General features: G+C 57.9%; 1 protein-coding gene across 1 annotated transcript in view; it reads right to left on the minus strand.

The window, feature by feature from the left end:
* Window positions 1–15,532: 15,532 nt before the first annotated feature.
* Window positions 15,533–23,199, minus strand: part of NTRK1 (neurotrophic receptor tyrosine kinase 1) — a 29,529-nt gene continuing 21,862 nt past the window's right edge. The window contains exons 14-17 of the mRNA XM_074981426.1: window positions 22,513–22,685; window positions 20,284–20,524; window positions 17,399–17,557; window positions 15,533–15,718 (exon numbers count right to left, since the gene is read on the minus strand). Coding sequence (XP_074837527.1) covers window positions 15,533–15,718; window positions 17,399–17,557; window positions 20,284–20,524; window positions 22,513–22,685 — 759 coding nt within the window. The remainder of the gene's footprint in view (window positions 15,719–17,398; window positions 17,558–20,283; window positions 20,525–22,512; window positions 22,686–23,199) is intronic.

Consider the following 23,199-nt stretch of genomic DNA (forward strand, 5'->3'; position numbering starts at 1 on the left):
TGTTGCAGCCACAGCACTCCCAGCTCTGCCTCAAAAGTCATTCGACTTACTTTGAGACCACCTCCAGCCAGCCACATCCTCCAGCCAGCTGGGTAGCTAGCAGTAGTGCAGTGAGGAGGGGAAGGGAAAGAGAAGCTGCTGGGCTCCTGCCAGCTCCTCTTCATTAGCTGTTTATGGACTCCGAACACAGGGCAAGAGGAATCCAGGAGTCAGGAGGGCCCGAGGCCATGTTCGCCACAAGGCTAAGTGATGCATAGGCTTCTGCCAGGCAAATATGGCCCTTGCCGGACAGGCAAAGGATGACTTTCAGCTTGAAGCTGGAGCCAGGACACCTGGGTAGCTGCTGGCTTGTTGTGTTAGCTTGAAAAATCAAGTCTCCCCCCGGTGCCTCAGTTTCTCCATCTGTGCCATGGGAGGGGCTCTCTCCCGGTAAGGCGTTGTGGGGCTTCATTAATTAATGCTCTGAAAGTGCTCGGAGACTCCAGCAACACAAAGCAGTAGTAACAAGGCTGGGAGATAAATTGTCTTAGAGCAAATGGGCTGGATGTGGTAATAAATCTGACGTAGAATCCAGAAGGATCCCCACCCCCCACCCCGAGCTGCTGCTGCCCCTTAGTTCTCTCCAGCTTCACCGATGGGGAAACTGAGGCCCAGAGCTGGGCTGGATTGATCCAACATGCTCTGGCAATGCCAAGAAATGAAACTAGTCCCCCGAGTGCCTTAACTCCTGGCTTGTGCCAGACAACTTTCCACCATCTTTTCCAGCCATGTGCAAAATAAATTTTACGTGCACCAAGGCATGTGTGAATGTGTACCACCATAGAAACAGAAGACCAAGCTGTAGGTGCTGGGGGGCATTTGAATCTCTCCCAAGCAGCCACACAAGTACCCAGCTTAGAGGGAACACTGGTCCTATCCTCTGCTCCTGAAATGCAGCCTCCTCTGGGGTGGGGACCAGCACCTATTACATTGCCCAGCAACCGCAGGAGTTTTGCCCGAGGGCACTGGACGTAACTCTTACTGGAAGTGCCCCAGGAGCACAACAATCCATCCAGGGGCCTCCAGCTACAGAGAGCTGGGATTTCTTACCCCCCAGCGAAACTTGCTTTTCGATGAACAGAGGTGGTCAGAAAAATGGCGACTCCACAAAACAGTGGATGGCTGTGACAAACCGGGAAGATTGTTTGAGTTCAGGTGGGAGAAAGGAGGATCCCCTGGACATCAGGAAGACGCAGGCAACAAGATACCCAGCCTGATTCAGAGCCCACACACAAGCCTGGCTTTCCCGCCTGCCAGGAGAGGACCCCGACCAACTGGGCTGGGCTCTGGCTTTCTCACTAGAAATCCCAGAGACTCACATTTGTGGCCCTCAGGTGCACCCAGGGAGAAATTAAGCTCGGACGTGGCCTGGCTGGAAAAGACCATTTCCTGTTGAGGACCAATTCTGAGGCTTCTGAGATCTTGGAACACCCTTTGCCAAGTACAAAGAGTCTTGGATCTCGCTGCCTGCCCCCAAGGGCCACATACACACCAGCCAAAGGCAGCTCAGCTCTCCCCTTCCCAAGCAGGTAAACTGAGTCAGCCGGCAGGACTTTGAACCTGCAGAGCGCGCAGTAGGTTGGACCAGCTGCAGAGCCCCATGCACGCAGGGCAGCCAAAGAAGGCTTAGCTCTACAGGCAGATCCATGCTGCTTCCGGCCTGCCCTCTGCAATGCAACAGCAGCAAGAATGGTGTCCTCTGGGTTCGCAAGCCACCTCCCACCCATATCCGCTGGCTGCCCATTGGGAGCACTCAACAGGGGGCCAAGGAGTGGGAAGGCCCCTGACCTCATCCCGCACCACAGAGGAAATGGGGCTTTGACCAGGGACCGCAAAGCCCCAGAAGGGGAAGAGGGCGGGCGGAAGCTGCTGGCAACTCTGGTTTATCAGCCCCATGGAAAACCCCTCCCACCGTCCCCAGCCACCGGCTCTGTCCCCCTGGCTTCAGGACTGATGCTCAGCTCAGCTCAGAGCAGGGCATGCTGGCTAGGGCAAGGCAGATTAGCAGCCTCTCCCCTCCAGGCTGCAGCTCTGGGAGGAAAGTGCAGTCTAATGGTTAGATCGGGGGGCAGGGGCAGGACTCCTAGGTTTGGTTCTCAGCTCCTCCACTGACTCACCACACCCTGCTCTGAGCCTCAATTTCCCCACTGGGGCCAGAGCACAGACCCAGGAAAGGCAAACCGCATTCTCTGACCAAGAGAGATTCCCTTCCCAGAGCCAGGCCAGAGGCTGGCAACTTCTCACCCCTACCCGTTCCCTCTGCCTGAGCTCCCCTGCCAACTTGCCCCCCTGGTGCAGGGGTTGGGGTGTGTTACCCTCTAACCCAACCTGGACGGCACAGCCCAGAGCCCCTCACTGAGCCGGTAGCCCATCTGATGCCACGAGCGCTGCCAAGCCCGGAGCCTGCCCGAGCAGCGCAGGCCTGCGCGGCGAGCCAGGCTGATTTAATGGGGACAGATGCTCATAATGGATCAGCTGCCACTGCCACGGTTATTGCTGCGATGAATATTGCATGAATCACAGCCCGTTCTTTATTTATGGGCAGAGCCTCCGCCAGGAGCAGCCGGCGTGAAGGATTCCCGGTAGCGAGAGGCTGCGGCTCACCGGGGACACCCAGGGCAAGCCGGGGGGGGGGGGGGGGGGGGCCGCGGGCACACACCTGGGCTGTGGGATGGAGTTTCAGCGCAGGGGATGGGGAGAAGGAGCCAATTGCCTGCTAGCGTCCTGACCCATCCTACACCCTCCCCATTGACCCATCACTATGCTTCCCAGGCTGGGCCAGGCCTGAACACTCCAGCCTGCGCCCCGTGGGGCAGGGAGCCAAAGGAGGGGCCTTTGGGAGACCCCCTCAAACAAACCCTAGCTGCTCACCCTGTGCACGAGCCCCTCATCTTCTTGGGGGGTCCTGGCACTGCCCCCTACAGCTCTGCCCCTCTTGCAAGGGCCACCACCAGGGCCCCTAGGTCTGTCTCAGGCCCTCAGCCACTTGCCCCTCTCCTGCAGCAAGGCCCCAGCTTCCCCCCTACTGGGCCTTTCAGCCATCCAGTCCACACTCCAGGCGCTGTGAGCCAAGTTGATGGCTCTCACCCGTGTGCAGTTTGTAGCTGTTGCCGGCTGGGAGGAGCGGCCAGCACACACAGCAGGGGGAGAGGAGCCCAGGAAGGAGCATTGGGGCACACAGCAGCAGAGCAGAAGCTCTGGAGAGATCCCAAAGGAACCCGCTGCAAAGACCGAACCCCCTCGCCCAGCCCGGCGGTCGGCAGCCAGTGGAATTCTCTGCCTCAGGAGCTCCACGGGGCCCAGAGCTTTACAAGGGTCGTTCATAAAAGGGTCAGCTAGTGGGCTGGCTATGGACCGCCCCGCCCCCGAGTATATCAGTAGGGGGTTAAAGGTCTGCTGCTTTGGGGCACCAACCAGCTGCTCCTGGGGGGTTGGCAGGGAACACTCCCTGGGGTCACCTTCACATTCCAACCGGCAAAAGGGGTTCCAGCACATGGGTTCCCTGTAAGCTGAGCAATTGGGCAGCCACCCAGGAGAGATTTGGCAGCCACCCAGCTGATAAGCAGAGCGCCCACAGCCGGCAGCCTGCGTTTCTACTGGTGGTGCACCCCCGAGGGCAGGGCTCCATGGTCTGGGAGGGACGTGAGCTTTGATAAAAATGGGAAGCAAGCAGGTAACCGCGGCTGAGACGTTGGCCTGGTGAGGGCGCTCCGGAGCTTGGATGAGCTAATTGCCACGTGACCAGCAGGAGGCGATGTGGTAGTGCAGGTTACAGTGGTCCATCACAAAATTTATTCCACCCACCCATGGAAAAAGTTACAGGGAGCTGAGTCTTGCAGGGCTCTTCAAAGTGGCTAGGGGAGACAAACTGGTCTTGTTTATTCATGGCACAGACCTGGCCCTCTCCCCATGGTGGGGCAAGACACTCCCTCCTGCCCCAGTGCTAGGGGCTGGCTAGAAACCTCCTGTACTGAACCCTTCAGGCCTGTCCTGTCCCCCTAGGAACACTGGCAGGAATTTCACCACCTCTCTAGCTTTCTCCAGAGGTCTCTGCTGTAATAGACATTGACCTGTGTTCGCCAGGGAGGGGCTGTTCGTCTTGCTGCACAAAGAGGCAAGTGTTGTCTCTGGGGCAGCCTGATCACACCAACACGTTTAAAAATTAAACAAGGGGCAGGAGAGGTTTGGGGAGCAGCAGGAACCCCAGTAAGCAAGGGGGAGCAGTGGGGTGGGGAGAGAAACTGAGGCAGGCAGAGCAGTGAGGAGGGGCGCGCAGGGCCTTTGGACAGACAAGGGCTGTGTAACCGGGGGCACAGGGGGAGGTAGGGAAAATTGCCAGCCCTGTGCCCTGCTGTAGGGTTCCTCTGTGAGCATCAGCCCTGTCTCCAAAGTCAGCTGCACAGAAGGCTGCCAGCCGCTCCAGGATCAAGGAGAGTCAGACCCGGGGTGAGCGGCACCGTAACCTGCACCACCACGGTGCCTCCTGCTGGTCACGTGGCAATTAGCCCATCCAGCCTCTGGAGCACCCTCACCAGGCCAGCGTCTCAGCCATGGGTACCTGCTCGTTCCCCATCTTTTATCAAGGCTCATGTCCCTCCCGGACCCCAGCTCTCAGGGACCGGCCTGCCGCAGCACCCCCACACTCTGGGGCATCCCTGAGGAAGAGCACCCTGGATACCCACTGCCAGTCCCATCACCTCGGGGCATGCTGCAGTCTGAAATGGCCACACCACAGGCAAGGGGTATGGGACCTGCTGCCTTCCTGCAGGCCCAGTACCCTCACGTCTTGTCTCAGCCCTGCAGCCCCAGACTTGTCTGGCCTGAGCTCCCACAGTCTTCCCCTGAGCCTGGCTCTGTGTTAGCTCACTCCTGTAGTTCCCCTAGCACCCAGGTGCCTCCTGCTCTACAAGAGTCCTTATTTCTACAGCCCTCAGCTGGCCCCTCATTGGCAGCTAATTGCCTCAGCTGCTGGCTACAGCTCTTTCCTAGGGCTGAGTTTAACCCCCCTCCCGCAGGAGAGGGGAGAGTCACCCCACCACAGGCACCTTTCACATGCGCAGCAATTTATCTAGGGAAGCAGCGTGGAGTAGTGGTTAGACCACCAGCGTGTGAGTCAGGAGATGTCTCCTGCCAGTAACACAGAGACAATGATGCAGAGTTCTTTGGTTGGGCACACTGAGCTCTACAGATGAGCAGTACTAAATAAGAGCTAGGCCTGATCATTAGCTGGGGAGGCAGAAGGGTGAGTCACACACACCATGCTCTCCTTTCCGGGGGGACTATTGTTGTTCCCTGGTTTGTCACCAGTCCATTGAAACTAAACCAAAGCCGCCCCCTGCCCTGCATTTCTAGCCATCGAAAATGGAAGGGACCACAGAGCTCCTCTAATTTCTCCCACTCAAAGGCAGAACACTCAATGCATGGCTGCCCTCTCCACGGGGGAAAACATTTCCATTTCCAGAGGCTTCCTGCTGAGCACATTTCTGTTCCCGTCCCTCTGCAAGGAGACGCATCCTCAGCATTGCATCTCTACTGTGCCAATCAACAGGGCTGCCTATAGGCCTACAACGGCTTTTGCCTCTAGGAATTAACTGCTGGCATGGAAAAAAATATGTATTTCCACTGACCTCAGCTCAGACTTAATGTGCTGCCCCAGGTTTGTTATCGGAGTGGAACATGTTTTTGTTTTGATGGAGTAATGGAAGTTGTCAGACCTCAGACTGCCCAGCTCCACTGTGTCGAACAAGCTGGCTATGTGCAGCACTGCCCTGTAATACATGGAGCAAGAGCTGCTCCGGGGACGGGTCAGAGGCCTTGCACTGCTAAATAGGGAGTGAAGATTTGCCTCTTGCTCAGGGGTGGGGCAGGAGGCTCCAAGTTCTTGTCATTTGTGTTACAATGTCCCCTGAGGCCACAGATTTGATGATGTTCTTTAATTTTGCAAGGCCACATTTTGCTCCTGATTTGATTTTATTTGCACCAGTGTGTGTGGGGGGCAGGGTGTGACTGTAGGTTCACGACCTGCATTCCCTCTTATTGTTTCCGTCCACATGCAGAATAAAATTTTTACGTGCACCACCCATTGAAACACAGGCTGCCACCTGCCAGTGCTCTGTGGCACCTGACTCTCATGGGCAGCTGCCCAAGTGCTCTGCTTACAGCGTATGATGTAGTGGGGGATACATGGGTGCAGCTCCTGCTGAGGGCAACCCAGGCCACCCCTCTGGGCTGCAGACCACAGAGGAGATGGAGCCTGAGGGGTTTGAGTTGGAAGTGGGAGCTGGGAAGCAGTTAGTCTGGGCTGGGGGAGAGAGAGAGACACAAAGGAGGGGGCAAGGCCCTGGCTTCTAGGGCCCCTCGGGACCTCCTCTCCCTAGCATGGATTAGGCTGGCTGCCTCTGCCCGCTGCTGTGTCTTGTCAGCTCGTAAAACTGCTGTTCTGCTAAACAGCAAGAGTCACTCCTGCCTGGGGACAGGGTACAGAGCCTGGGGACCCCAAACCCCATCACACAGGGAACCCTGCAAGTCACAACCCCATAACAGCCTCCATCTCCCTCTGGGCACATCCCTTCTCTTCTTCCCAGCCACCCTGAGCCCAAGTCTCGCTTTGCCACCTTGGGCGGGGCAGGGTGAGAGTTTTCCAGGGACCAGAGCCGTTAATTACCTCATTGGCAGAGTCCATTACTGCTCCCACCGAGCCCCTTGCTCTGGAGGAGGAGATGAACTGAAGGAACTACTGGGGAAGGAAATCAATCCCTTCCAACACTTCAGGGAACGGTCAGGTTCCTGCTTTCTTAACCCTTTAGGGGCAGCAGCAGGGGGTCACAGCCTGGAGACCTAGGCACCAGCAGCCTGTTTGTAGGGCAAGTTGAACATTCTCCCTTGGACAATGCTGCACTGAGTCCCCCATTCCAGCTCCACCCCCAGCCAGTACCAGAGAAAGGTGCATGAAACCAGCACTCTAGGCCAGTGCCTCAGGGAGGAGAAATGCCCATCTGACTCCCCTGGAAATCTCTGCATCCCCCACATAGCACAGCCCAGGTGAGACCACAGAAGAAACTCACCAGCTCTCAGAGGAGGAGCTCCCCACCACTGAGCCTCTGCTCCTTTCTGGGTGCACCCCACCAGGCAGGGGCTCCACCCTTTAAAGGGCCCAGCCCCAGCCCTGATAAGCCATGCAGGCATGAACGGTTGGGACTGACTTGTGACCCAGGGCTTTCTTTACCCCCTTCTCAACTGGGCGTGCTCCTATTTGGGTGCAGGTGGCCGTGGGTGGGCCTCAGCTGGTGATGGTTCAAGGTCATCTGCCTCCCTGCAGTACCCGCAGTTCCCTCCTGACCGTGGCAGTTAGATCACAGCTGTGGTCCTGGAGCATGAGAAGTTCTAGCTGCAGCAGGACTCTGAGCTGGGCTTTAAACGGCCCTGTTACGGCTCTGGGTGTTCTCATTATCCATCTCAATGCCCAGCCCCAGTGAGGTGGGGCTTCACAGACGTCTGTCACCTGGGATAGGTTTGTTGCTTCTTCCTACTGCCTGCAGGAGAGGAAATCAGGGGAGACCCCTGGGGTGCTGCCATTACCCAGCATCCCCAGCACCTTATATACCTGTTCCCCAAAACACTAGTTTGTTTAGGCAACAGACTTTCCCTAATAAACAATTATACCACACCTTTGATCCTAGAAACCTTTCACCTGTGACCTCTGGATGACCCAAAGTGTTGGCGTTCATATGTGCCGTTAAACAGCTGCTGCAGCCCACCCCAGAGCCAGTTGCACCGAGTGGGAACATTTGCTCTTCTGCCTGCGGTAAAAACCAAGGTGCAGCTGCAGACTCGCTTGGGCTGATTCTTGCCTTTGCTGCATTCAGCCCTGTGCACCCCACCCAGCACTGCACAGGATCAAACCTGTGGCTTCCCTACCGTGGCAGGGCAGGTTGATGGGGGCCCTGTGAAGCCCAGCAGTGATTACAGCGTCTCTGCTTCCAGCGCCGTGGCTCCTGGCCCGGCTGCGCATTAGCGGGAGAATGTGTTATTTAAGCCATAAACGGCAAGCAGCATAGAGACCCTGGGGAAAGGGGGCAGGAGCAAGCAGGCCAAAGCCTTGCCCGTCACACCATGGCAGGAAGCCCACGGCCCCTTCTCAGGCTGATGGAGCAAACGCTTGGAGAGACCCAGCAAACGGCCTGGGATAAGCCTTGCAGGGCCAGGTTCTCAAAGCACTAGAGCAGACAGCCCTCTGGACCCACCTGCCCGCCCCTCCGCAGTACACCCAGGCGGGAGCACAGAGTCAAATGGCTGTGGCAGTGTGCAGCACGCAGCGGAGCTCCTGCAATTCCTGGCCTGGCTGCAGATCAGCAACGTCCTTCTCAGGCCAGCTAGGGCTCAAAAGCAGGATAGAAGCTCTGATCCCCTCCTGCCTGCCGGTTCTGGTCCAGCGCTGGTCTTGTCGGGATAGAGGGGCCTGGGCAGAACTGCAGGGGGGGCTAGCCCAAGGATGGCCTAGCTGGGGAAGGGTTTGAGGCTGAGGGGGTAGAGCAGAGCGCCGGGGAAAGCTTGCAGCACCCTTGCCTGGAATCGGCATGATGGACCAAGCTGCTGTGGCAGACTGGTGTCTTGCCCTGTCTGTGCACGTAGGCCAGAAATTGCCAGTGCTCAAACTCCCGTGCAGCCCCCAACAAACATGATGGTGCAGGGCTGCGGAAGCTCAAAGTTTTACTCTCATGCTGGCCCCCGTGTAAATAAAGGGGGTCCCATAAATCAGCACAGAGGTGAGGAAATCTGGCAGACAGAGTACCAGGCAGTGGTGGAGCTCTGGACTGTGTTACCAAGAGAGGCGGTGGAATCTCCATCCCTGGAGGTGTTTAAGTCCGGCTTGACACAGCCCTGGCTGGGATGATTGAGTTGGGGTTGGTCCTGCTTTAGGCAGGGGGCTGGACTTGATGACCTCCTAAGGTCCCTCCCAGCTCTAGGGTTCTAGGAAGGGGTGGACAGATTCAGGGGGACTGCAGAACAGGCTGAGCATCCCTTCTCCTCAAGGGGACACTGGTTCCACTCCAGCCTTGGGCTGGAGCCAGTTAGGGGAACACACAGCATAAGGAGGGCAATTGTCCAACAGAGATGTAACCGCTGCAGGGAAGTGCCTGCAGCAACCCCGCATGGGGACTGCTCACCCAGTGCTGAAATGCAGCCATCTCTGGGGTGGAGCGCAGCCATGCAGCAACAATTCAGCAAGACCCTGCAGTTGCAGCAGCCCAAGTTCAGAAGGGGGCTTTTATAAAGACAGGCAGGAGGGAATGACCCAGCACTGGAATTTGGACTTCCTGCTTGATTGACCGCAAGTGGCCAGGCCTGAGACTTTTTATGGCTCAGAAGAGGGAGTAATTGTCACTGGAAGATTTTAAAGTTTAGGGCAAGTAAACCAACTCTTTCTCTGCTGCACAGCACACGCTCTCTGCACTGGTGAGCTGAAAAGGCATGCGTCCACCCTGGGCAGGGAGGTGGCAGATAGCTGGTGCCCTGTTGGCCTGCCAGCATCGTGGCTCAGGCCCCAGGCCCAGCTAGCCAAAGAGCCCGGCTCTGACTGTGGGCACCACAGGGCTGTGAGATAAGCCGCCCACATCAGCTGTCTTTCTGGGCACCAACAGTCAGGGAGCAATTAGGTCCTGAAGCAGGAAGTTTAATATCCCAGCTGATTTTTTTTTTCTTAAACACTCTGTATTAATTCTTAAACCGCTCTTTGGATCCTGATGCATTTCAACAGCTTCCTGGGGCAGGGAGTTCCGCTGGTTAAATGCGCCTTGTGTGAAAAACACATTGGCTTTTAGCTGCTTTGATCTGGCCACTTCTAATGGCCTTGCACAGCCACTTGTCCTAGTGCCCCAGGACATGGCTTACAGGCGATGACTTAGTGAGTCAGACCCCAGGTTTGGGGTTAGGAGACCATGAGTTTAGTCCCGCACGGGGGTAGTCCTGTGATGTTCCATGCTGGCTCATGGTAGCACCAAAAGAGTTGTGTACCACACATCCTGACTTTGCCAGTAAGCCTGGCCAAAGTTCTGGCTCCGTGCCTCTGTTTTCCCTGCTGTAAAATGGGGAGAGTGGAACTTCCATTTTGATGCTGTGCCAAGCACTGCTGGGGACATGCTTCAAACACCCCCACAGATCTGGGAACATTCTCGCCCTGGCTCAGTACCCACAGCTGATCCTGCCCAAGCTGGTGGGCCCATTGCTTATCTTAGCTTAGTACCTGCAGTGACCAAAGCGGCAGGCACTAATTGCCCAGATGAAATCAATTCACCTCCATTACCGTCAGATCCAGGGCCCGAACATTAGCAAGGCAGCAGGCTCACGCCAGCATTACCCCGCAGATGTGATTAGGGGGAGGCTGCCAGGGAGATGATAAGGCGTTTGATTCGATGAAGGGGCACGTGGGTTCCTGCTGGCTGGGCCTCCTTTCAGGTGGTAGAGGAAAGTCAAAACCAATGGCTCTGACAGCTGGTCCCCCAGCCGCCTGTCCCTTGGTGGGGTGAGTGGGACAGGTGCAAACAGGCCAGGCTGCAAACAGGTGCAGGCGTCAATTGCGAGTAAGGAGATTAGTGGCCCAGGGAGGCACAGGTGTTTTTATTGGACACAAAGGGAGGGGAATGGGGCTGAAAGCCCAGGGGCCATGTCCCACGCTCTCCCGATCACCGGCGTTGGAGGTACGTCTGAGTCCCTGCTGGGGTGGGGCTATTAGCCTTCCCCTCCCAGCGGTGAGCATGGCCCTGCTGTGCTGTGCGCAGTACAGCCGGCTGGGGAGAGCGATTCCTGCTCTGTGTAGGTACAACACACAAGAGAGACAGAAAAGGGGACCCAAGGCCTAGAGAAATAAGTGATTTGCCTGGAGCCCCGAAAAGTCAGTGGCGGAGCCACCTATTTTGCCTGCAACCTCTTCAGGGCCAGCATGGGTGGGGCTGGATGCTGGTGTAACCCACACACCTAGAGGTGTGGTTCATTGTGCCATGGGGTGGCACCTAGACCCCTTTCATTGCAAACACCCACTACTGAGAGGCAGCTGGTGACATCCAAGGCGCAGTTGCTGAAGGAGACAGGTTCACTGCTCCTTCTGGGCTGGCCCTGTTTAATTCCCTTGAACCTCTCTAGTCCAGCACTCGCTCGGCTGGCACATCCATACTCTCGTGTGTTTAGTTAGCTGGACGACCACGTACCATGGGCGTGGCCAAGAGTCCCATAGCCCCATCAAGCTTGTTTACAGCCACCAATACTGACCTCCCGTGGGCTGGCAAATGCTCTCATTCGGCACCGGTCAGGTCCCGAGGGTGCCGGATGAGAGAGGCTCAACCTGTGGTTTGTACTGCCCTGGTGTGCGGCGAGGTCACACCCGAGCCAGGTGTAGGGTTGATCTCCTCTGGCTGGGTCGTGGTCAAACAAGCTGGGCCTTGGCTCTGCTAAACTCCCCCAGTGAGATAACGCCCCTGCCTGCTGTCGGCATTGGCACTCGGGCGTGGGGGAGAGGAACAGGGCAGTCCTGGGGTGGATAAGATGGATCCCGGAATAGTGGGCCTGAGTCGGCTGCCACCCATCCACTTAGCAGCCCCCCCGCCTCACATCCAGGCCACAGCACCCCTGAATCCACAGCCCAGCTGCACCACCTCCTGCTGGCACTGCGTGCTGCTGTCCTCGTCTCCAGCTCCCGTACTCGCCCCATGGGGGAGAGGTGCCTCATGAAGGGAGGCCAGTGTAGGGGCCAGAAACTGGGGCAGCTGTGTGTGGCACCCGCAGGACAGGGACTGGGGGGGAGATAGGTTCCCCGCTTCCTCCTGTCCCTCATTCCAGGGCCCCGGATCCTTTCTTGGCTCCCTACCCTTCCTGCCCCTCTCCCCAGGGCCCTGGATCGCTCCTGCCTGCCCCACCCCCCGCAGCTTAGGATCTCCCCTGCACACCCAATCCTTCCTGCCCACCCCAGGCCCTCCATCCCACCCTTGGCTCCAAATCACCCGCCCTCCCCCTTTTCCTGTCCTAGCTACGCCGGGGAAAGTGAGCCTGGGGTCAGGGAGGGTGTGACGTTAAAGCGGATTAACTCTCTCAGCTTCAGACCTGTGTGGACACCCTGCACTGAAGCCTTTTCCCCCAAGGGACAAGGCCCTCCAGTCTGGAATAAGAGCATCCGCCCCTGGGGTCCAGCAGGGAGAGCTGCCCCAGAGCAGTTGCCCACGCAGAGCAGTCACACCAAGTGCCTGTAGCAGAGGCAAGAACTGAGCTGTGCTCTACCCCCTAGGCATCCTTTCTCTCTTCGCACTCCCGTGCCTTTGCAAAAGGTACCCACAATCTAGCCTGATTGGTGCATTTCCCCTTCCTCCTATACCCCAAATGCTCTGATTTCCCCTTAAGCCCCTCTCTCCTCCAGAAGGCATGGTGCAGTGGACAGGGCCCACCCTTCTCTGGGTGCAGGGGCAAGGTGCTGCTTGAATTGATTTCTCGCTCCTCCCTGCGCTGGCTGCCTGGGAAGCTGTGGCCAAGGACGATGGAGAGAGCAGAGGAGGAGGATGGCAGGAGATAATCCAGTTAGGGAGGAAAGATTTTCCAACGCAGCCAGGCACTGGGCTAGCCGAGGCGGTAAAGAACCGACACACACAATAACTCTCGCCCAATCTCTCGCCTCGAGTTTGAGTGAAATGGACAGGAGATTTTATTACTTATTATTTTCCTTCACAGAGTCGTCTTAATGCTCAGACAGACACTGACCTGCTACCCAGAGCCCTGCCAAGGGCGGAAAGAGTGCCACAGAGATAGGAACACCAAGAAAGCCAGAGACCCAGACAGCAGGATAAATTCCCAGCTCCAGGGGCAAGCCCCACTTGTTTAACGTAAGGGTTTGCCCCTGGGGGGGGGGCGGCGTGTGGGCAAGTTAATCAGAAGTGACTACAGGTGTGAATTCAAAGTGGATTAGGTAAACTGCATTAAGTCTGTGTGGACAGGCTCATTCAGAACGAAAGTGGCTTAATTTAATTCATTTTCAAAGGGAATTAAGGTAAAACTGTGCGTTAGGGTGAAACTTTAATTCTGAATAAGAGATGTAATGTGGTTTAACTAATCAATATTAAATGTCAGTTTGGATTAATTTTCCTGAGGAGCCCCATAAAGACAAGACCTTAAGGTGTGGATTTAAATGGAATTAAGTTTAACTGGAGCAACTCTCCCCTGTTTTGGGTTAAATCAGGTTTATTGCACTTTAGTTTAAGTCATTTGGGAACAGGGTTAAACCAAAGCAAAATGAGCAGCTGCAGAGAAGTTTGCATCTCTTAATGGAACCAGCTTACTTCAGCTCTCACCCTGGGGGGAGGGCCCTTTGTGCTGGTCTGCCACTGTACAGGAGCCACAAGGAGGTGAAACTGGGGTAGGTTTGTCTACACCCAGAGCTGTTAGGACAGCACTTTAAATTCACACCTTTTCTTTAATCTGAATTAACCTTCAAGTGTAGATAAGCCCTCACAGCTGTGATCCAGCACAGTGGGGTCCTACTCCAGGACTGGGGATTTAGCTGGTACTGCAAAACAAACACATCATAATAACTTACAGCCAAGTTAAAGCCCCTTTATGCTGCCAGAGCAGCCAGAAGAGGCCTTTGTGTAAATGAGAATCAGGTCCAGCAATTCCAGAGGAGTTACTCCAGACTCTGGAGGGGCAGAATCAGGGCCAGCGGTTTCAGAGAACCATGGTGGTCCCCTATTCTGGGCTCTGCCCAGCACCAGTGGGGGGCATTCTGCCCAATGCTTCTGGAGCAGAGCCCATGACTGGGAGTGGATCTTTAGAGAGACGGACACATCTGCCCTGTACTGTCCTGTGCTTGTTCTTGGAAACGGATCCAAACTTCACCACCCCCACCAAAACTCCCTTTGTCATGCTCCTGAACTCCCAGCAGCAGAGAACTTAACAGGGCCCCACTGCAGCTGGACCTGGCCGAACCCTAGAGATGGGAGTCCCCCATTCACCGGCACTGCCTCTCTCCCCAGCCGTGCTGGCATTCCTGCAACTGGCAAGGTAGGAGCTGGGTCTCCAATGCCTGTTCAGCCCTCTGCAGACAAAGAGCTGGTAGAGGCTGGGTCAGGAGGGGATGAGTGACTGCCTGGACAGCTGCACGCTGGGGCCTAGCCCCCCCCCATTTCCATATCAGGCAGATCCTCCCATCAGCAGCTGGACTTCCTAGCAGGGTCCAAGTCCTCCAGTCCCCCTGGGCCACATCCTCAGCCTGTGCAGATTGGCTGGAGCGAAGCAGATTGATACCCAGGGAGGAATTGCTCCCGTGGGCTGGGCAGCAGCGGGTCTGATACTCAGGGTCTGGCTCTGTAGCCGTAGCTCCGGCCAGCTTACTCAACCTTGTGAACATGAGGACCAGAGCTGTGAAGTCACGACAGCAAGAGTGCACCCCTCGTGAGCGTTCCCTGTAAGCTGAGCACTTGAACAGATGCCTGGAAGAGACTCGGGCACCGCCCAGCTGATTAGCAGAGTGCCCACAGCCGGCAGCATGTGGTTCTGCTGCTGGTGCACATCCACCCATGCCTCGGTGCGCAGAACAAAATTTATCCCACTCATGGATGGAAAAAATCAGAGGGAACTCTGACAATCACTCGGGGCGCCAGGCGGGCTGGCACGACCCAGGCTGCAGCCTGCATGGCTGCAGCTTTGCTGCTCTCCCTCCTGGAGCTGGGCAGAGCCCAGTGAGCTGCAATCCCAGCCCGGGAGGCAGCAGGGGTGGCTAGATGCTGCCCTGAGAGCCCAGAGGTTGGCGTTCTTAACACAGCTTTAGCAAATGAGCTCCCTGACAGAGGGCTGCAAAGGGGTTTTGCGGCCAGCCCTGCAGTGGACAAAGGGCCTGTTACTCCCAACCCACAAGCCCTGGGACTGCACCCTGGTCCCCACCTCCCAGCCCAGAACAGAGCCAGCACAGCGAATGAGAAACAGCATTAGCCCCCTACAACAGCACTCCCTCCCCTCTTGCCACCGTCCCCACACACCTGGGGCCTAGGTCACAGCCAGTGGTGGCTAGCATTGGCCTGCATGTGGCCGGTAAGCCAGAAAGAGGTGGCAGAGACCCCCAGCGCCAGGGTGGGATCTGCTGCAGGAAGAGAGCAGGCGCGTCCGTCCATCTGTCTGTCTCTGAGGGGGAGGAGGTTTCCAGAGGCTGAGGTTGAATGGCCGGGAGGGGAAGGGCAACCGCCTGCCACTCCCTCACCTCTCGAGGGGATGAAGGGCAGCAGCTTGAGCTGCCATCCGGAGCCGGGGGGAGGCCCAAGGGAGCATCTTGTGTGGGAGCTGCGGCGGGTCTCGGAGAACTTGGTCCTGGCGCGACATTTTGAGCAGCACCCCCAGCTGAGGGACTTGCCAAGTCCAAGGGGGGGACGTCACCTCCATCCCCAGGCTGGGGCGGGATCCCGGGGTGGGGTGGGGGCAGGGGGAGGAGGAGGATTCCGGAGGGTTTCCTGCCCCGTCTCCAGCCTTAGCCCAGGACATCCAGGTAGACAGGAGGGGTCTTGACCAGGGCCTGGAGCCGGCTGTGAATCTCCTTAATGTTCTGCCGCTGCTGGGGCTCCCGCTGCCAGCAGCCCTGCATGATGGCGTACACCTCCGAGGGGCAGGTCCGGGGCCGCTCCAGCTCCCGGCCCTGCGTGATGCACTCGATGGCCTGCAGAGAAGCAGCAGAAGCAGAGAAGCGCCCGAGGGCCGGGGCAGCGTTTCAACCCCCAAGGTCTAACCCTGAGCTGGGGACAAAGCCCACGTGTGTCTCCACCCGGGGCCAAGCTTTGCTATGCCGCTCGGGCTGGGGCCATGGAGGGGGATGCAGGAATGGGAGTCAGGACCAGCCTTCCCTGTACTTTTTAACTGTCCGGGGTGAAATAAATTTTGTTCTGTGCACCAAGGCATGGGCAGATGTGCGCCACTGACAAACACATGCAGCCAGCCATGGGCGCTCTGCTAATCAGCTGGGTGGCCTCTGAATCGCTCCTGGGTGGCCGCCCATGTGCTCAGCTTCCAGGGAACCCTGGCCAGGACTCCCCCGATCCTTTCTCCTGCGCTGCTGTTGAGTCCCTTGGCACTCGGTGCCCCAGTGGCCCCCTGTGTAAACTGGCAGCTGGACTTCCTAGAGCCAGGCCCACAATTGCAAAGCAGGGCCCATGTCCTCAAGACTCCCAGGGCCAGATCCTCAGATGGGGCAAATCGGCTGGAGTGATGCAGACTCCAAGCGGCTCCTGATCAGGGGTGAGGGTGGGAGAGTCTGTACACAGAGGGATGCTCTGCCACCCTCGGGGGAACAGCGCCTGGGCACCAACCAAGACACACCAGCCAAATGCCCTGCATGCTGGGCTCCTCCTGGTCCTGCCCCGCCCCCAAATTTTCCCTGGGCGCAGCAGAAAGGAAAGAGCCATCAATAGGCTCCAGGGCACTCCCCGTGTGCTTGGGGGAACATTAGACAAGGGGCTCTTAGGCTGTGTGCGAGTTCATTAGGGGCAGATCAGGTTTCTCCCCGGCTGGCAAATTGGATCAGTTCTTTCGTGCTTTGGAGGAGTGAAATATCGCCCCCTCACTGCTCCCAGAGCCCGTGAGCCAGGGTGGCCCCTCTGTGCTCAGGCCTCACCAAACCAGAGAGCGGGACCGGCTATGTCTCAGGTTTGCCCGTGGGCAGCACCTTGGCATGCAAAGATCCTGCAAACAGGGGCTCAGCAGTGCTTAGCCCTGACCAGCACCGGGGGGGGCACAGGTGGGGCAGAGGAAGAGCTGGGGGAGTCTGCATTCCCTTACAGACCCCCAGACAGCACAATGGGACCCAGGTGTCCTGATTCCTGTTCCACCTTTCTAAGCTCTTGACCGCCTCCCAGAGCTGTGGACAGAACCAGTGTTCCTCAAAAGCCAGGCGCCTGGGCGGCCACCCAGGGGAGATTCCAACACTGTCCAGCTGATCAGCAGAGCGCCCACAGCCGGCAGCATGTTCCCGTGGGTGGTGCACATGTGCACATGCTTTGGTGCATATAACAAAATTTATTCCACCCATGGATGGCAAAAACAGTGGAGACACGGGACAGAACTCAGGAGTCCCAACTCCCTGTTCCCAGCTGTAACCTCTGGACCTCACTGCCACAGGGGAGGTGCTTTAAGCCATGGGGATGGGATCCTATAGCTTTCACCAGAGGCTCATCCACGGCTTCTCCTTATTTCTCAACCTATTGCCTTTCCTCCTAGGCGCCTGTGTGCCCATGAGAGAGGTGACGGATCAAAGCCCCTTCTCCCTGGCTGTAACCCAGCCTTCCTTCCCCACCTCCACCCTGGTGCTGCTACCCGTCCTGCACTCGCCGAGCCGCTCCCTCACCTCTGTGTTGGACAGCTGGTACCAAGGCTGCTTCCCGTAGGTGAAGATCTCCCACAGAACCACCCCAAAGCTCCAGATGTCACTTTCGGCCGTGAACTTCCTGTAGAGGATGCTCTCTGGGGGCATCCAGCGGATGGGCAGCATGGTGCGTCCGCCCACCTGCCAGAGAGACCAGGCAAGGGTGGGTTAGACAGACAGGCCGGGAGCAGCGTTCCCAGTAAGTGGAACGCTAGGGCAGCCATCCAGGAGAGAGTCAGGTGTCATTCAACTGATTAGCAGAGCACCCGCAGCTGGCAGTGTGCATTTGTGTAGGTGGTGCACATAACAAAATTTATTCTGCCCATGCATGGAAGATAAATAGAGGGAACACTGGTAGGGAGGAGGGTGGGGCCAGAATATTGAAAGAAAGAAAGAAGCTGAGCATTGAGGAGGGAAAAGAGAAGAGAAAGAAAAATAGGAAATTGAAAAGTCAAAAGAAAATGAGAAAGAAAAAGGTTTAGAGCCGTGGTTCCCAACCCGACGTCCTTGGGAAAAATAACAGATCAATAAAAATGATCGTAGAAAATAAGTTTTAAATAAACTGCAAAGTTACAGGTTATTATTATTTTTAAACTAACTATCGTCCAATCATCTTACTAATGGCTGTCTGAAAATCTATGCAGTGGTTTCCTTTCCCATTGAATGAAGTGCACAGAGCAGCTGTAATTGGCTTTGTCAGGGGTCTGCAAACAGTTTGGGGTGGGGGTTGGGGGCCTGCACTCGTGCAAAGGTTGGGAACCACTGCTCTAGAGACTGAAAGGTAAAGATTGAAGGACAAGTCAGGAGGGAAGCAAAAAGTGAAAGGAAGGAAACGAGCAGGAAGGGTGGAAAGGGAGGAAAAGTGGGAGAAGAAAGAAAAAACCAGGGAGGAAGAGGAGGACGCATGGGCTGGAATGACTCAAGAGAAAGGAGACGCCGGGGCAGAGCTGGATTCTCCACTTGCTCACACTAGTTTTACACCAAAATGGCCCCTTGACTCTGCTGGAGTCACTCCTGATTTACACCTGCAGAACAGAATCAAACGCCCCTTCCCTACCATCTCTGCCCACTCCCTTGTATTAACCCTTTCACGGCAGCCTGCTGCGGCCCCCGCCCCCAGCACCGCTAAGTACTCTGTGCTCCCTTCCCATCACAGGCCCCATTAAATATGAATGGGGGCGGAGGTGGGGCAGGAGCTAAAAGGGAAAAATTGGAAGAGGCCCCTTGGAGCCCCTGGCCCATCACCGAGGCCGATCCCAGCAGAGCCCTCGTGGAAATGGAGATGGATGGGTCTGAGCCGCCAGCGGAACCCTCCAGCCAGCTGGGGAGGCAGCTCGTCATGCATTCACCCTGACAAACCTCAGCTTCCAGCGCACTGGTTACCCCCGGGCAGCCAGCGACTCACACTGTGCCCTCCCGCAACGGGGAGGTGGGCTGGGGTCCCCCAGGGAAGCACTGTCTCTAGCTGACGAGGCACAGAGGGAGCCCTCCCCCATCACTGAACACAGCCTGGGAAATGGGGGTGGGTAAGGAATTTGCCAGTGGAATCCCCAGCAGAGTGCAAACATGGAACTGCCAAAGCATCGCTTTCTACCAGAGTAGCGCTGACAGCTGGGCAGCAGTAGTAGGCTATTATCCTTTACACAACTCAGCTGCTGAACTTCACTAGCTGGCAGTAATCGTGGGCAGTTGTCCTCCTTACCAGTGGCTCCCAACCTTTTCAGTAACACGGCACACTTCAGTGAAACAATTCCATGCCACCCCCACCTTCTTCAGCTGAATCGATTGCTCATAAACATCACACTTACTTACGGTGACTAGTCTTACGAGAGAGGTTCACAGCACAGCAGTGCGCACAAGCTAAACAAGGATCAAATCCATTAACCTTTCAGATTTGCCACAGAATCCGCCAGCTTACACAGCGAGCACAGCCACCTTTGCAAAATCTGCTCCATGCCCAGCTAGGGGTGTTGATTAATCAGGTAACTGCTGAAAACTTCTGTGGCCACTGGATTACTTGCAAGCGAGGGAGGTAGCTCCAGAGAGCAGGGTCCCCTCCCCAGCAGCCAGCTGGAGCCGGGACGTGGCATTTAAACTGTGTCCCAGTTCCAATGGGCTCACACCCTCCCTTCCTCCCCGTTGACACAGCAGGGAGTGGGGATGGACTCCCAGCCAGCCCATTCGAGCTGGGAATGGTGCCTTTCAGCACAAACAGGCTCCTGGGGGGGTGGGTGTCAGCGCTTCCCTTCTCAGTGGTTGTGCAAAGAGCTGGGCAGGGGGACAAATTAACATACCCCATGTCAGCTGGGACTCAGGCAACCTCGCTGCTTTCCTCCCCACACTGGTGGCTCTGCCAAGAGCCCAGACAAGGGGAAAGCCGACAAAATTTCACAACACACTTTGACAGCTCTCACAGCACACTGCTTGAAAACCCCTGCCCTATACGTACCAGCCCCTGATCGCCACTTGCTGGCAGCAGTAGTAGGCTATTATCCTCTGAGCATCAGTGGCAGGGGGGTGAGACACAGACATCGATAGGGGATTCCAAGGCTACTTGTGTTTTCTCTCCAACATTGCGCTCAGCCCAAACCCAGTGGGGCCTAGTGGAAGGGGGCAGGAGGTAGGGTGGGGGGCAGAGGGGATGCTGGGAGGCTGAGATAAGGGCAGGAGTTCGGAGCCCCAGCTGCCCTAATCGAGGAAGAGACAGGCCCCCACCTTCCTGAGCTCCCTGGGGGCACCACAGCGGCCCAGGCTGGTAGCATCTGCTCCTACTTCAGCCAGGCCAGCTGGTCCTGACTGACTCCACCAGACTGCAGGTTGGGTGTGGACACCAGGATGGGGCCCACCCCACCCCGCAGGGTGCTCACCCGGTAATAGTCAGTGCTGTAGATGTCGCGGGACATGCCAAAGTCCCCGATCTTCACCACCAGGCTGTGGCCGACCAGGCAGTTGCGTGTGGCCAGGTCGCGGTGGACGAAGTGCAGCGAGGCCAGGTAGACCATGCCCGAGGCGATCTGCGTGGCGATTTGCAGCATCTGGCTCAGGCTCAGCTGCCCGCACAACTGGCCGTTGCCGTTATCCAGGATCTTGGCATCTGGCCCGTGGGACCTGGGCGGAGGCAGGGCCAGGCTGGGCTCAGAGCAGCCCGGCAGCGGAACCAACCGGATTCCAGGTTCCGTACCTTAGAGCCGACTCTGGTCTGCCCTGGGGCAAGCCCGGAGTGCCCAGCCAAAGAGGCCACCAGTGCCGGAGGGCTGGCCCCAGCAGGGAACCCACTAAGAAGGACATGTCCCAGCAAATGCTCCACTCCCCAGGGGGCAGATGAAGGGGACGGCCCCAGGGGTCCTGCCTGTGAGCTGGGGGGAATTCCTTCCACCAGCCACCTGCGTGCGAGGGCAGGTGTGAGTGTGTACGCTCGAGCGAGGGTCCCTGTGTTGATGTGTGTCGCGGCGTCTGTGAACGCATCTCTGAGCGGGCGTGCTGACGTGTGAGCAGGAGAGCAGGCGTGTTTGAGCACGAGGGGGTGTTTGGGTGAGCGAGGGCGCACGATTCAGTACGTGGTGTTTGCATGAGCGTGAGCTCGGGTGCGTGCAAAGCTAGGCCGGCTCTTGCCCCTCCCCCAAGCCCTTGCTGGAGTGCGAGGTGCCGACCTGGCCGAGCAGAGGGTGCGCCCCCCCCAGCCCCCCAGCTGATGCCGAGTGCTCCTGACAGTGCAGGGCGAGCAAGCCGGGGCAGCACCGCGCGGCTCTGGGGAAGCAGAACCATTAATGCCAAGTCCCATAACAATAATCATCCGAGCCACGTCTCAGAGCTGGTCCCGCAGCCGCGAACCCAGGCCGCTGGCAGCCCCCCGTCTCGCGCCAATACCTCGGGGGCCAATCGAAACGTCTCTGCTCATCTCAGCTGATGGCCAATCTCCCTCTCAGACAGCTAATCTAATCAATATTGCAAGGAGGGCGCATTAGCAGGGCCGGCTGGCTGAGCTGCCACGATAATGGAGCGGCTGGGGGGGCCGGGGGCTCCCCGGGCTGGGAGCCTGGCAACGGGGCCACTAATGCAGAAGGGGCTGGGGGGTGTGCGAGCGGCTGTGGGTTCGGGGAGGGTGAGGTGCATGGCGGCGTGGGGGGGGGTTGGGAATGGCACGGCTGCAGCCCGAGAGATTCCTGGCTGGGGGTCCCCCAGAACAGCCCCCGAGGCTGTGGCGGGGCCGAGCCCACTGCTGGGGAGATTCCGCAGGGCCCTTGCTGTGATCAAGGGGTGGGGGGGGTAATAGTGTATTGTTTAAAGAGGGGGCATTTGTCCCCCACCCAACGGCAACCTGGCAGGGCTGCCCTCAGCCCCACTTTTCTCCTGGGGGGCCCAGCACCAGGGCTGGGACCCTGCCCCACTGCAGCCCACGGGGGGGGAAGGACTGTCGCCCTTTCCCACAGCAGCTCCTTGGTGTCACCAGGGAGGCAGAGCTGGCCCCAGACAGCGGGCGCATCACAGAGGCTGCCAGTCTGCCTTCGCCCCAGCCTCCGCTCCCCACCCCCCCTTGGCGTCTGCCTCCATCAGTTGCCCCCTTCCCCCACAGCCGCCCCACATCCCGGCTGCCCCCCTCCCCCACCCCCAGCTTCAGTCTCACCCGCTTGTTTCAGGCTCCATTTATCCCCCACCCTCCACACCCGTATCTCAGCCAACCTGGTGGCCGTGTCTCCATCCCCACCCTCCCCCTGCTCTGCCCAGCCTGGGCCCAAGACCCTTCCCCCTCCCAGCCTGCACCAGCCCAGTAATTCCTGAAGCCTGGGTGAAAGCCACCTCTTACGACTGGCCCTCCACTCCCCTGCCTCCCTGGAGCCCCATGGGGCGCTGTATTCTCTGGTGTGGGGCTGGCCAAACGGCCATTTGGGGGACCACTCGGCACGCCAGGGCAGTGCCAGAGGAGGCGGGTGCGGCTGAAGGGCTCTGGCTCTTCTGAGCTGCTGGATAGTATTTCAGGCTTGGGGGGTATGTTAGAGCAGCCCCATTGGCTGCTCTACTCTACACCGGGATCGGCAGCATGCCTGGGGCTTCTCCTGCCATCTCCTATCCCTGCCCTGGGGCCAGCTGGGGCCCACCTGAGGAAGCGGTTGAGGTCGCCGTGCTTCATGTACTCGAAGACCATGACGAGGGGCTCGCCGTCTGTGCACACGCCGTAGAACTTCACGATGTGCTCGTGCTGCAGCACCGTCAGCAGCTCGGCTTCCCGCTGGAAGTCCAGCCGGGCGCTCTCCGTCGCCTCCTTCAGGGCCTGCAGTGGGAGACGGACCCGGGGAGGGCAGGGTGAGGGCACCGGGGCGGGGGCCCGGCTTTCCCACCTCTACTGCAACTAGCCCCGAGGAAGTCACTTCATCCTTCTGGGTCAGGTGTGATGGGGGAAAACCCACCAGACAGTTGCATCCGCAGGGCAGGGACTCTCTCTTCCCCATTGGCCATCCAGTGTCCGGACAACAGGGCCCTGATTTCAGCCAGTGCCTCTGGCTCGATCCCGCCTGGCAGGCAGGCAGATTCTGCAGCCAGCCACTCGTCACTTGGGGTTGTGACCCCATCACCAACAGGCCCTGACTGGATCTAACCCAGAGTGGGAAACACAGGCATGAGTTTGGATCTGACCTCTGAAGGAGTCAAGATCGGGCCCCTAGTCACCACACTGGCATGTGCCTCTACACTCACTAGTGCCCCCCACTGAATGGAATCAGCACTCCTCAAAGTGTGTCATGGGGCCTATACTGCTGACAGTGAAAGGGGATTCTCCAAGAGTAGCT

This window comes from Carettochelys insculpta, chromosome 30 (assembly GCF_033958435.1).
Source record: "Carettochelys insculpta isolate YL-2023 chromosome 30, ASM3395843v1, whole genome shotgun sequence".
Lineage (NCBI taxonomy): Eukaryota > Metazoa > Chordata > Testudines > Carettochelyidae > Carettochelys > Carettochelys insculpta.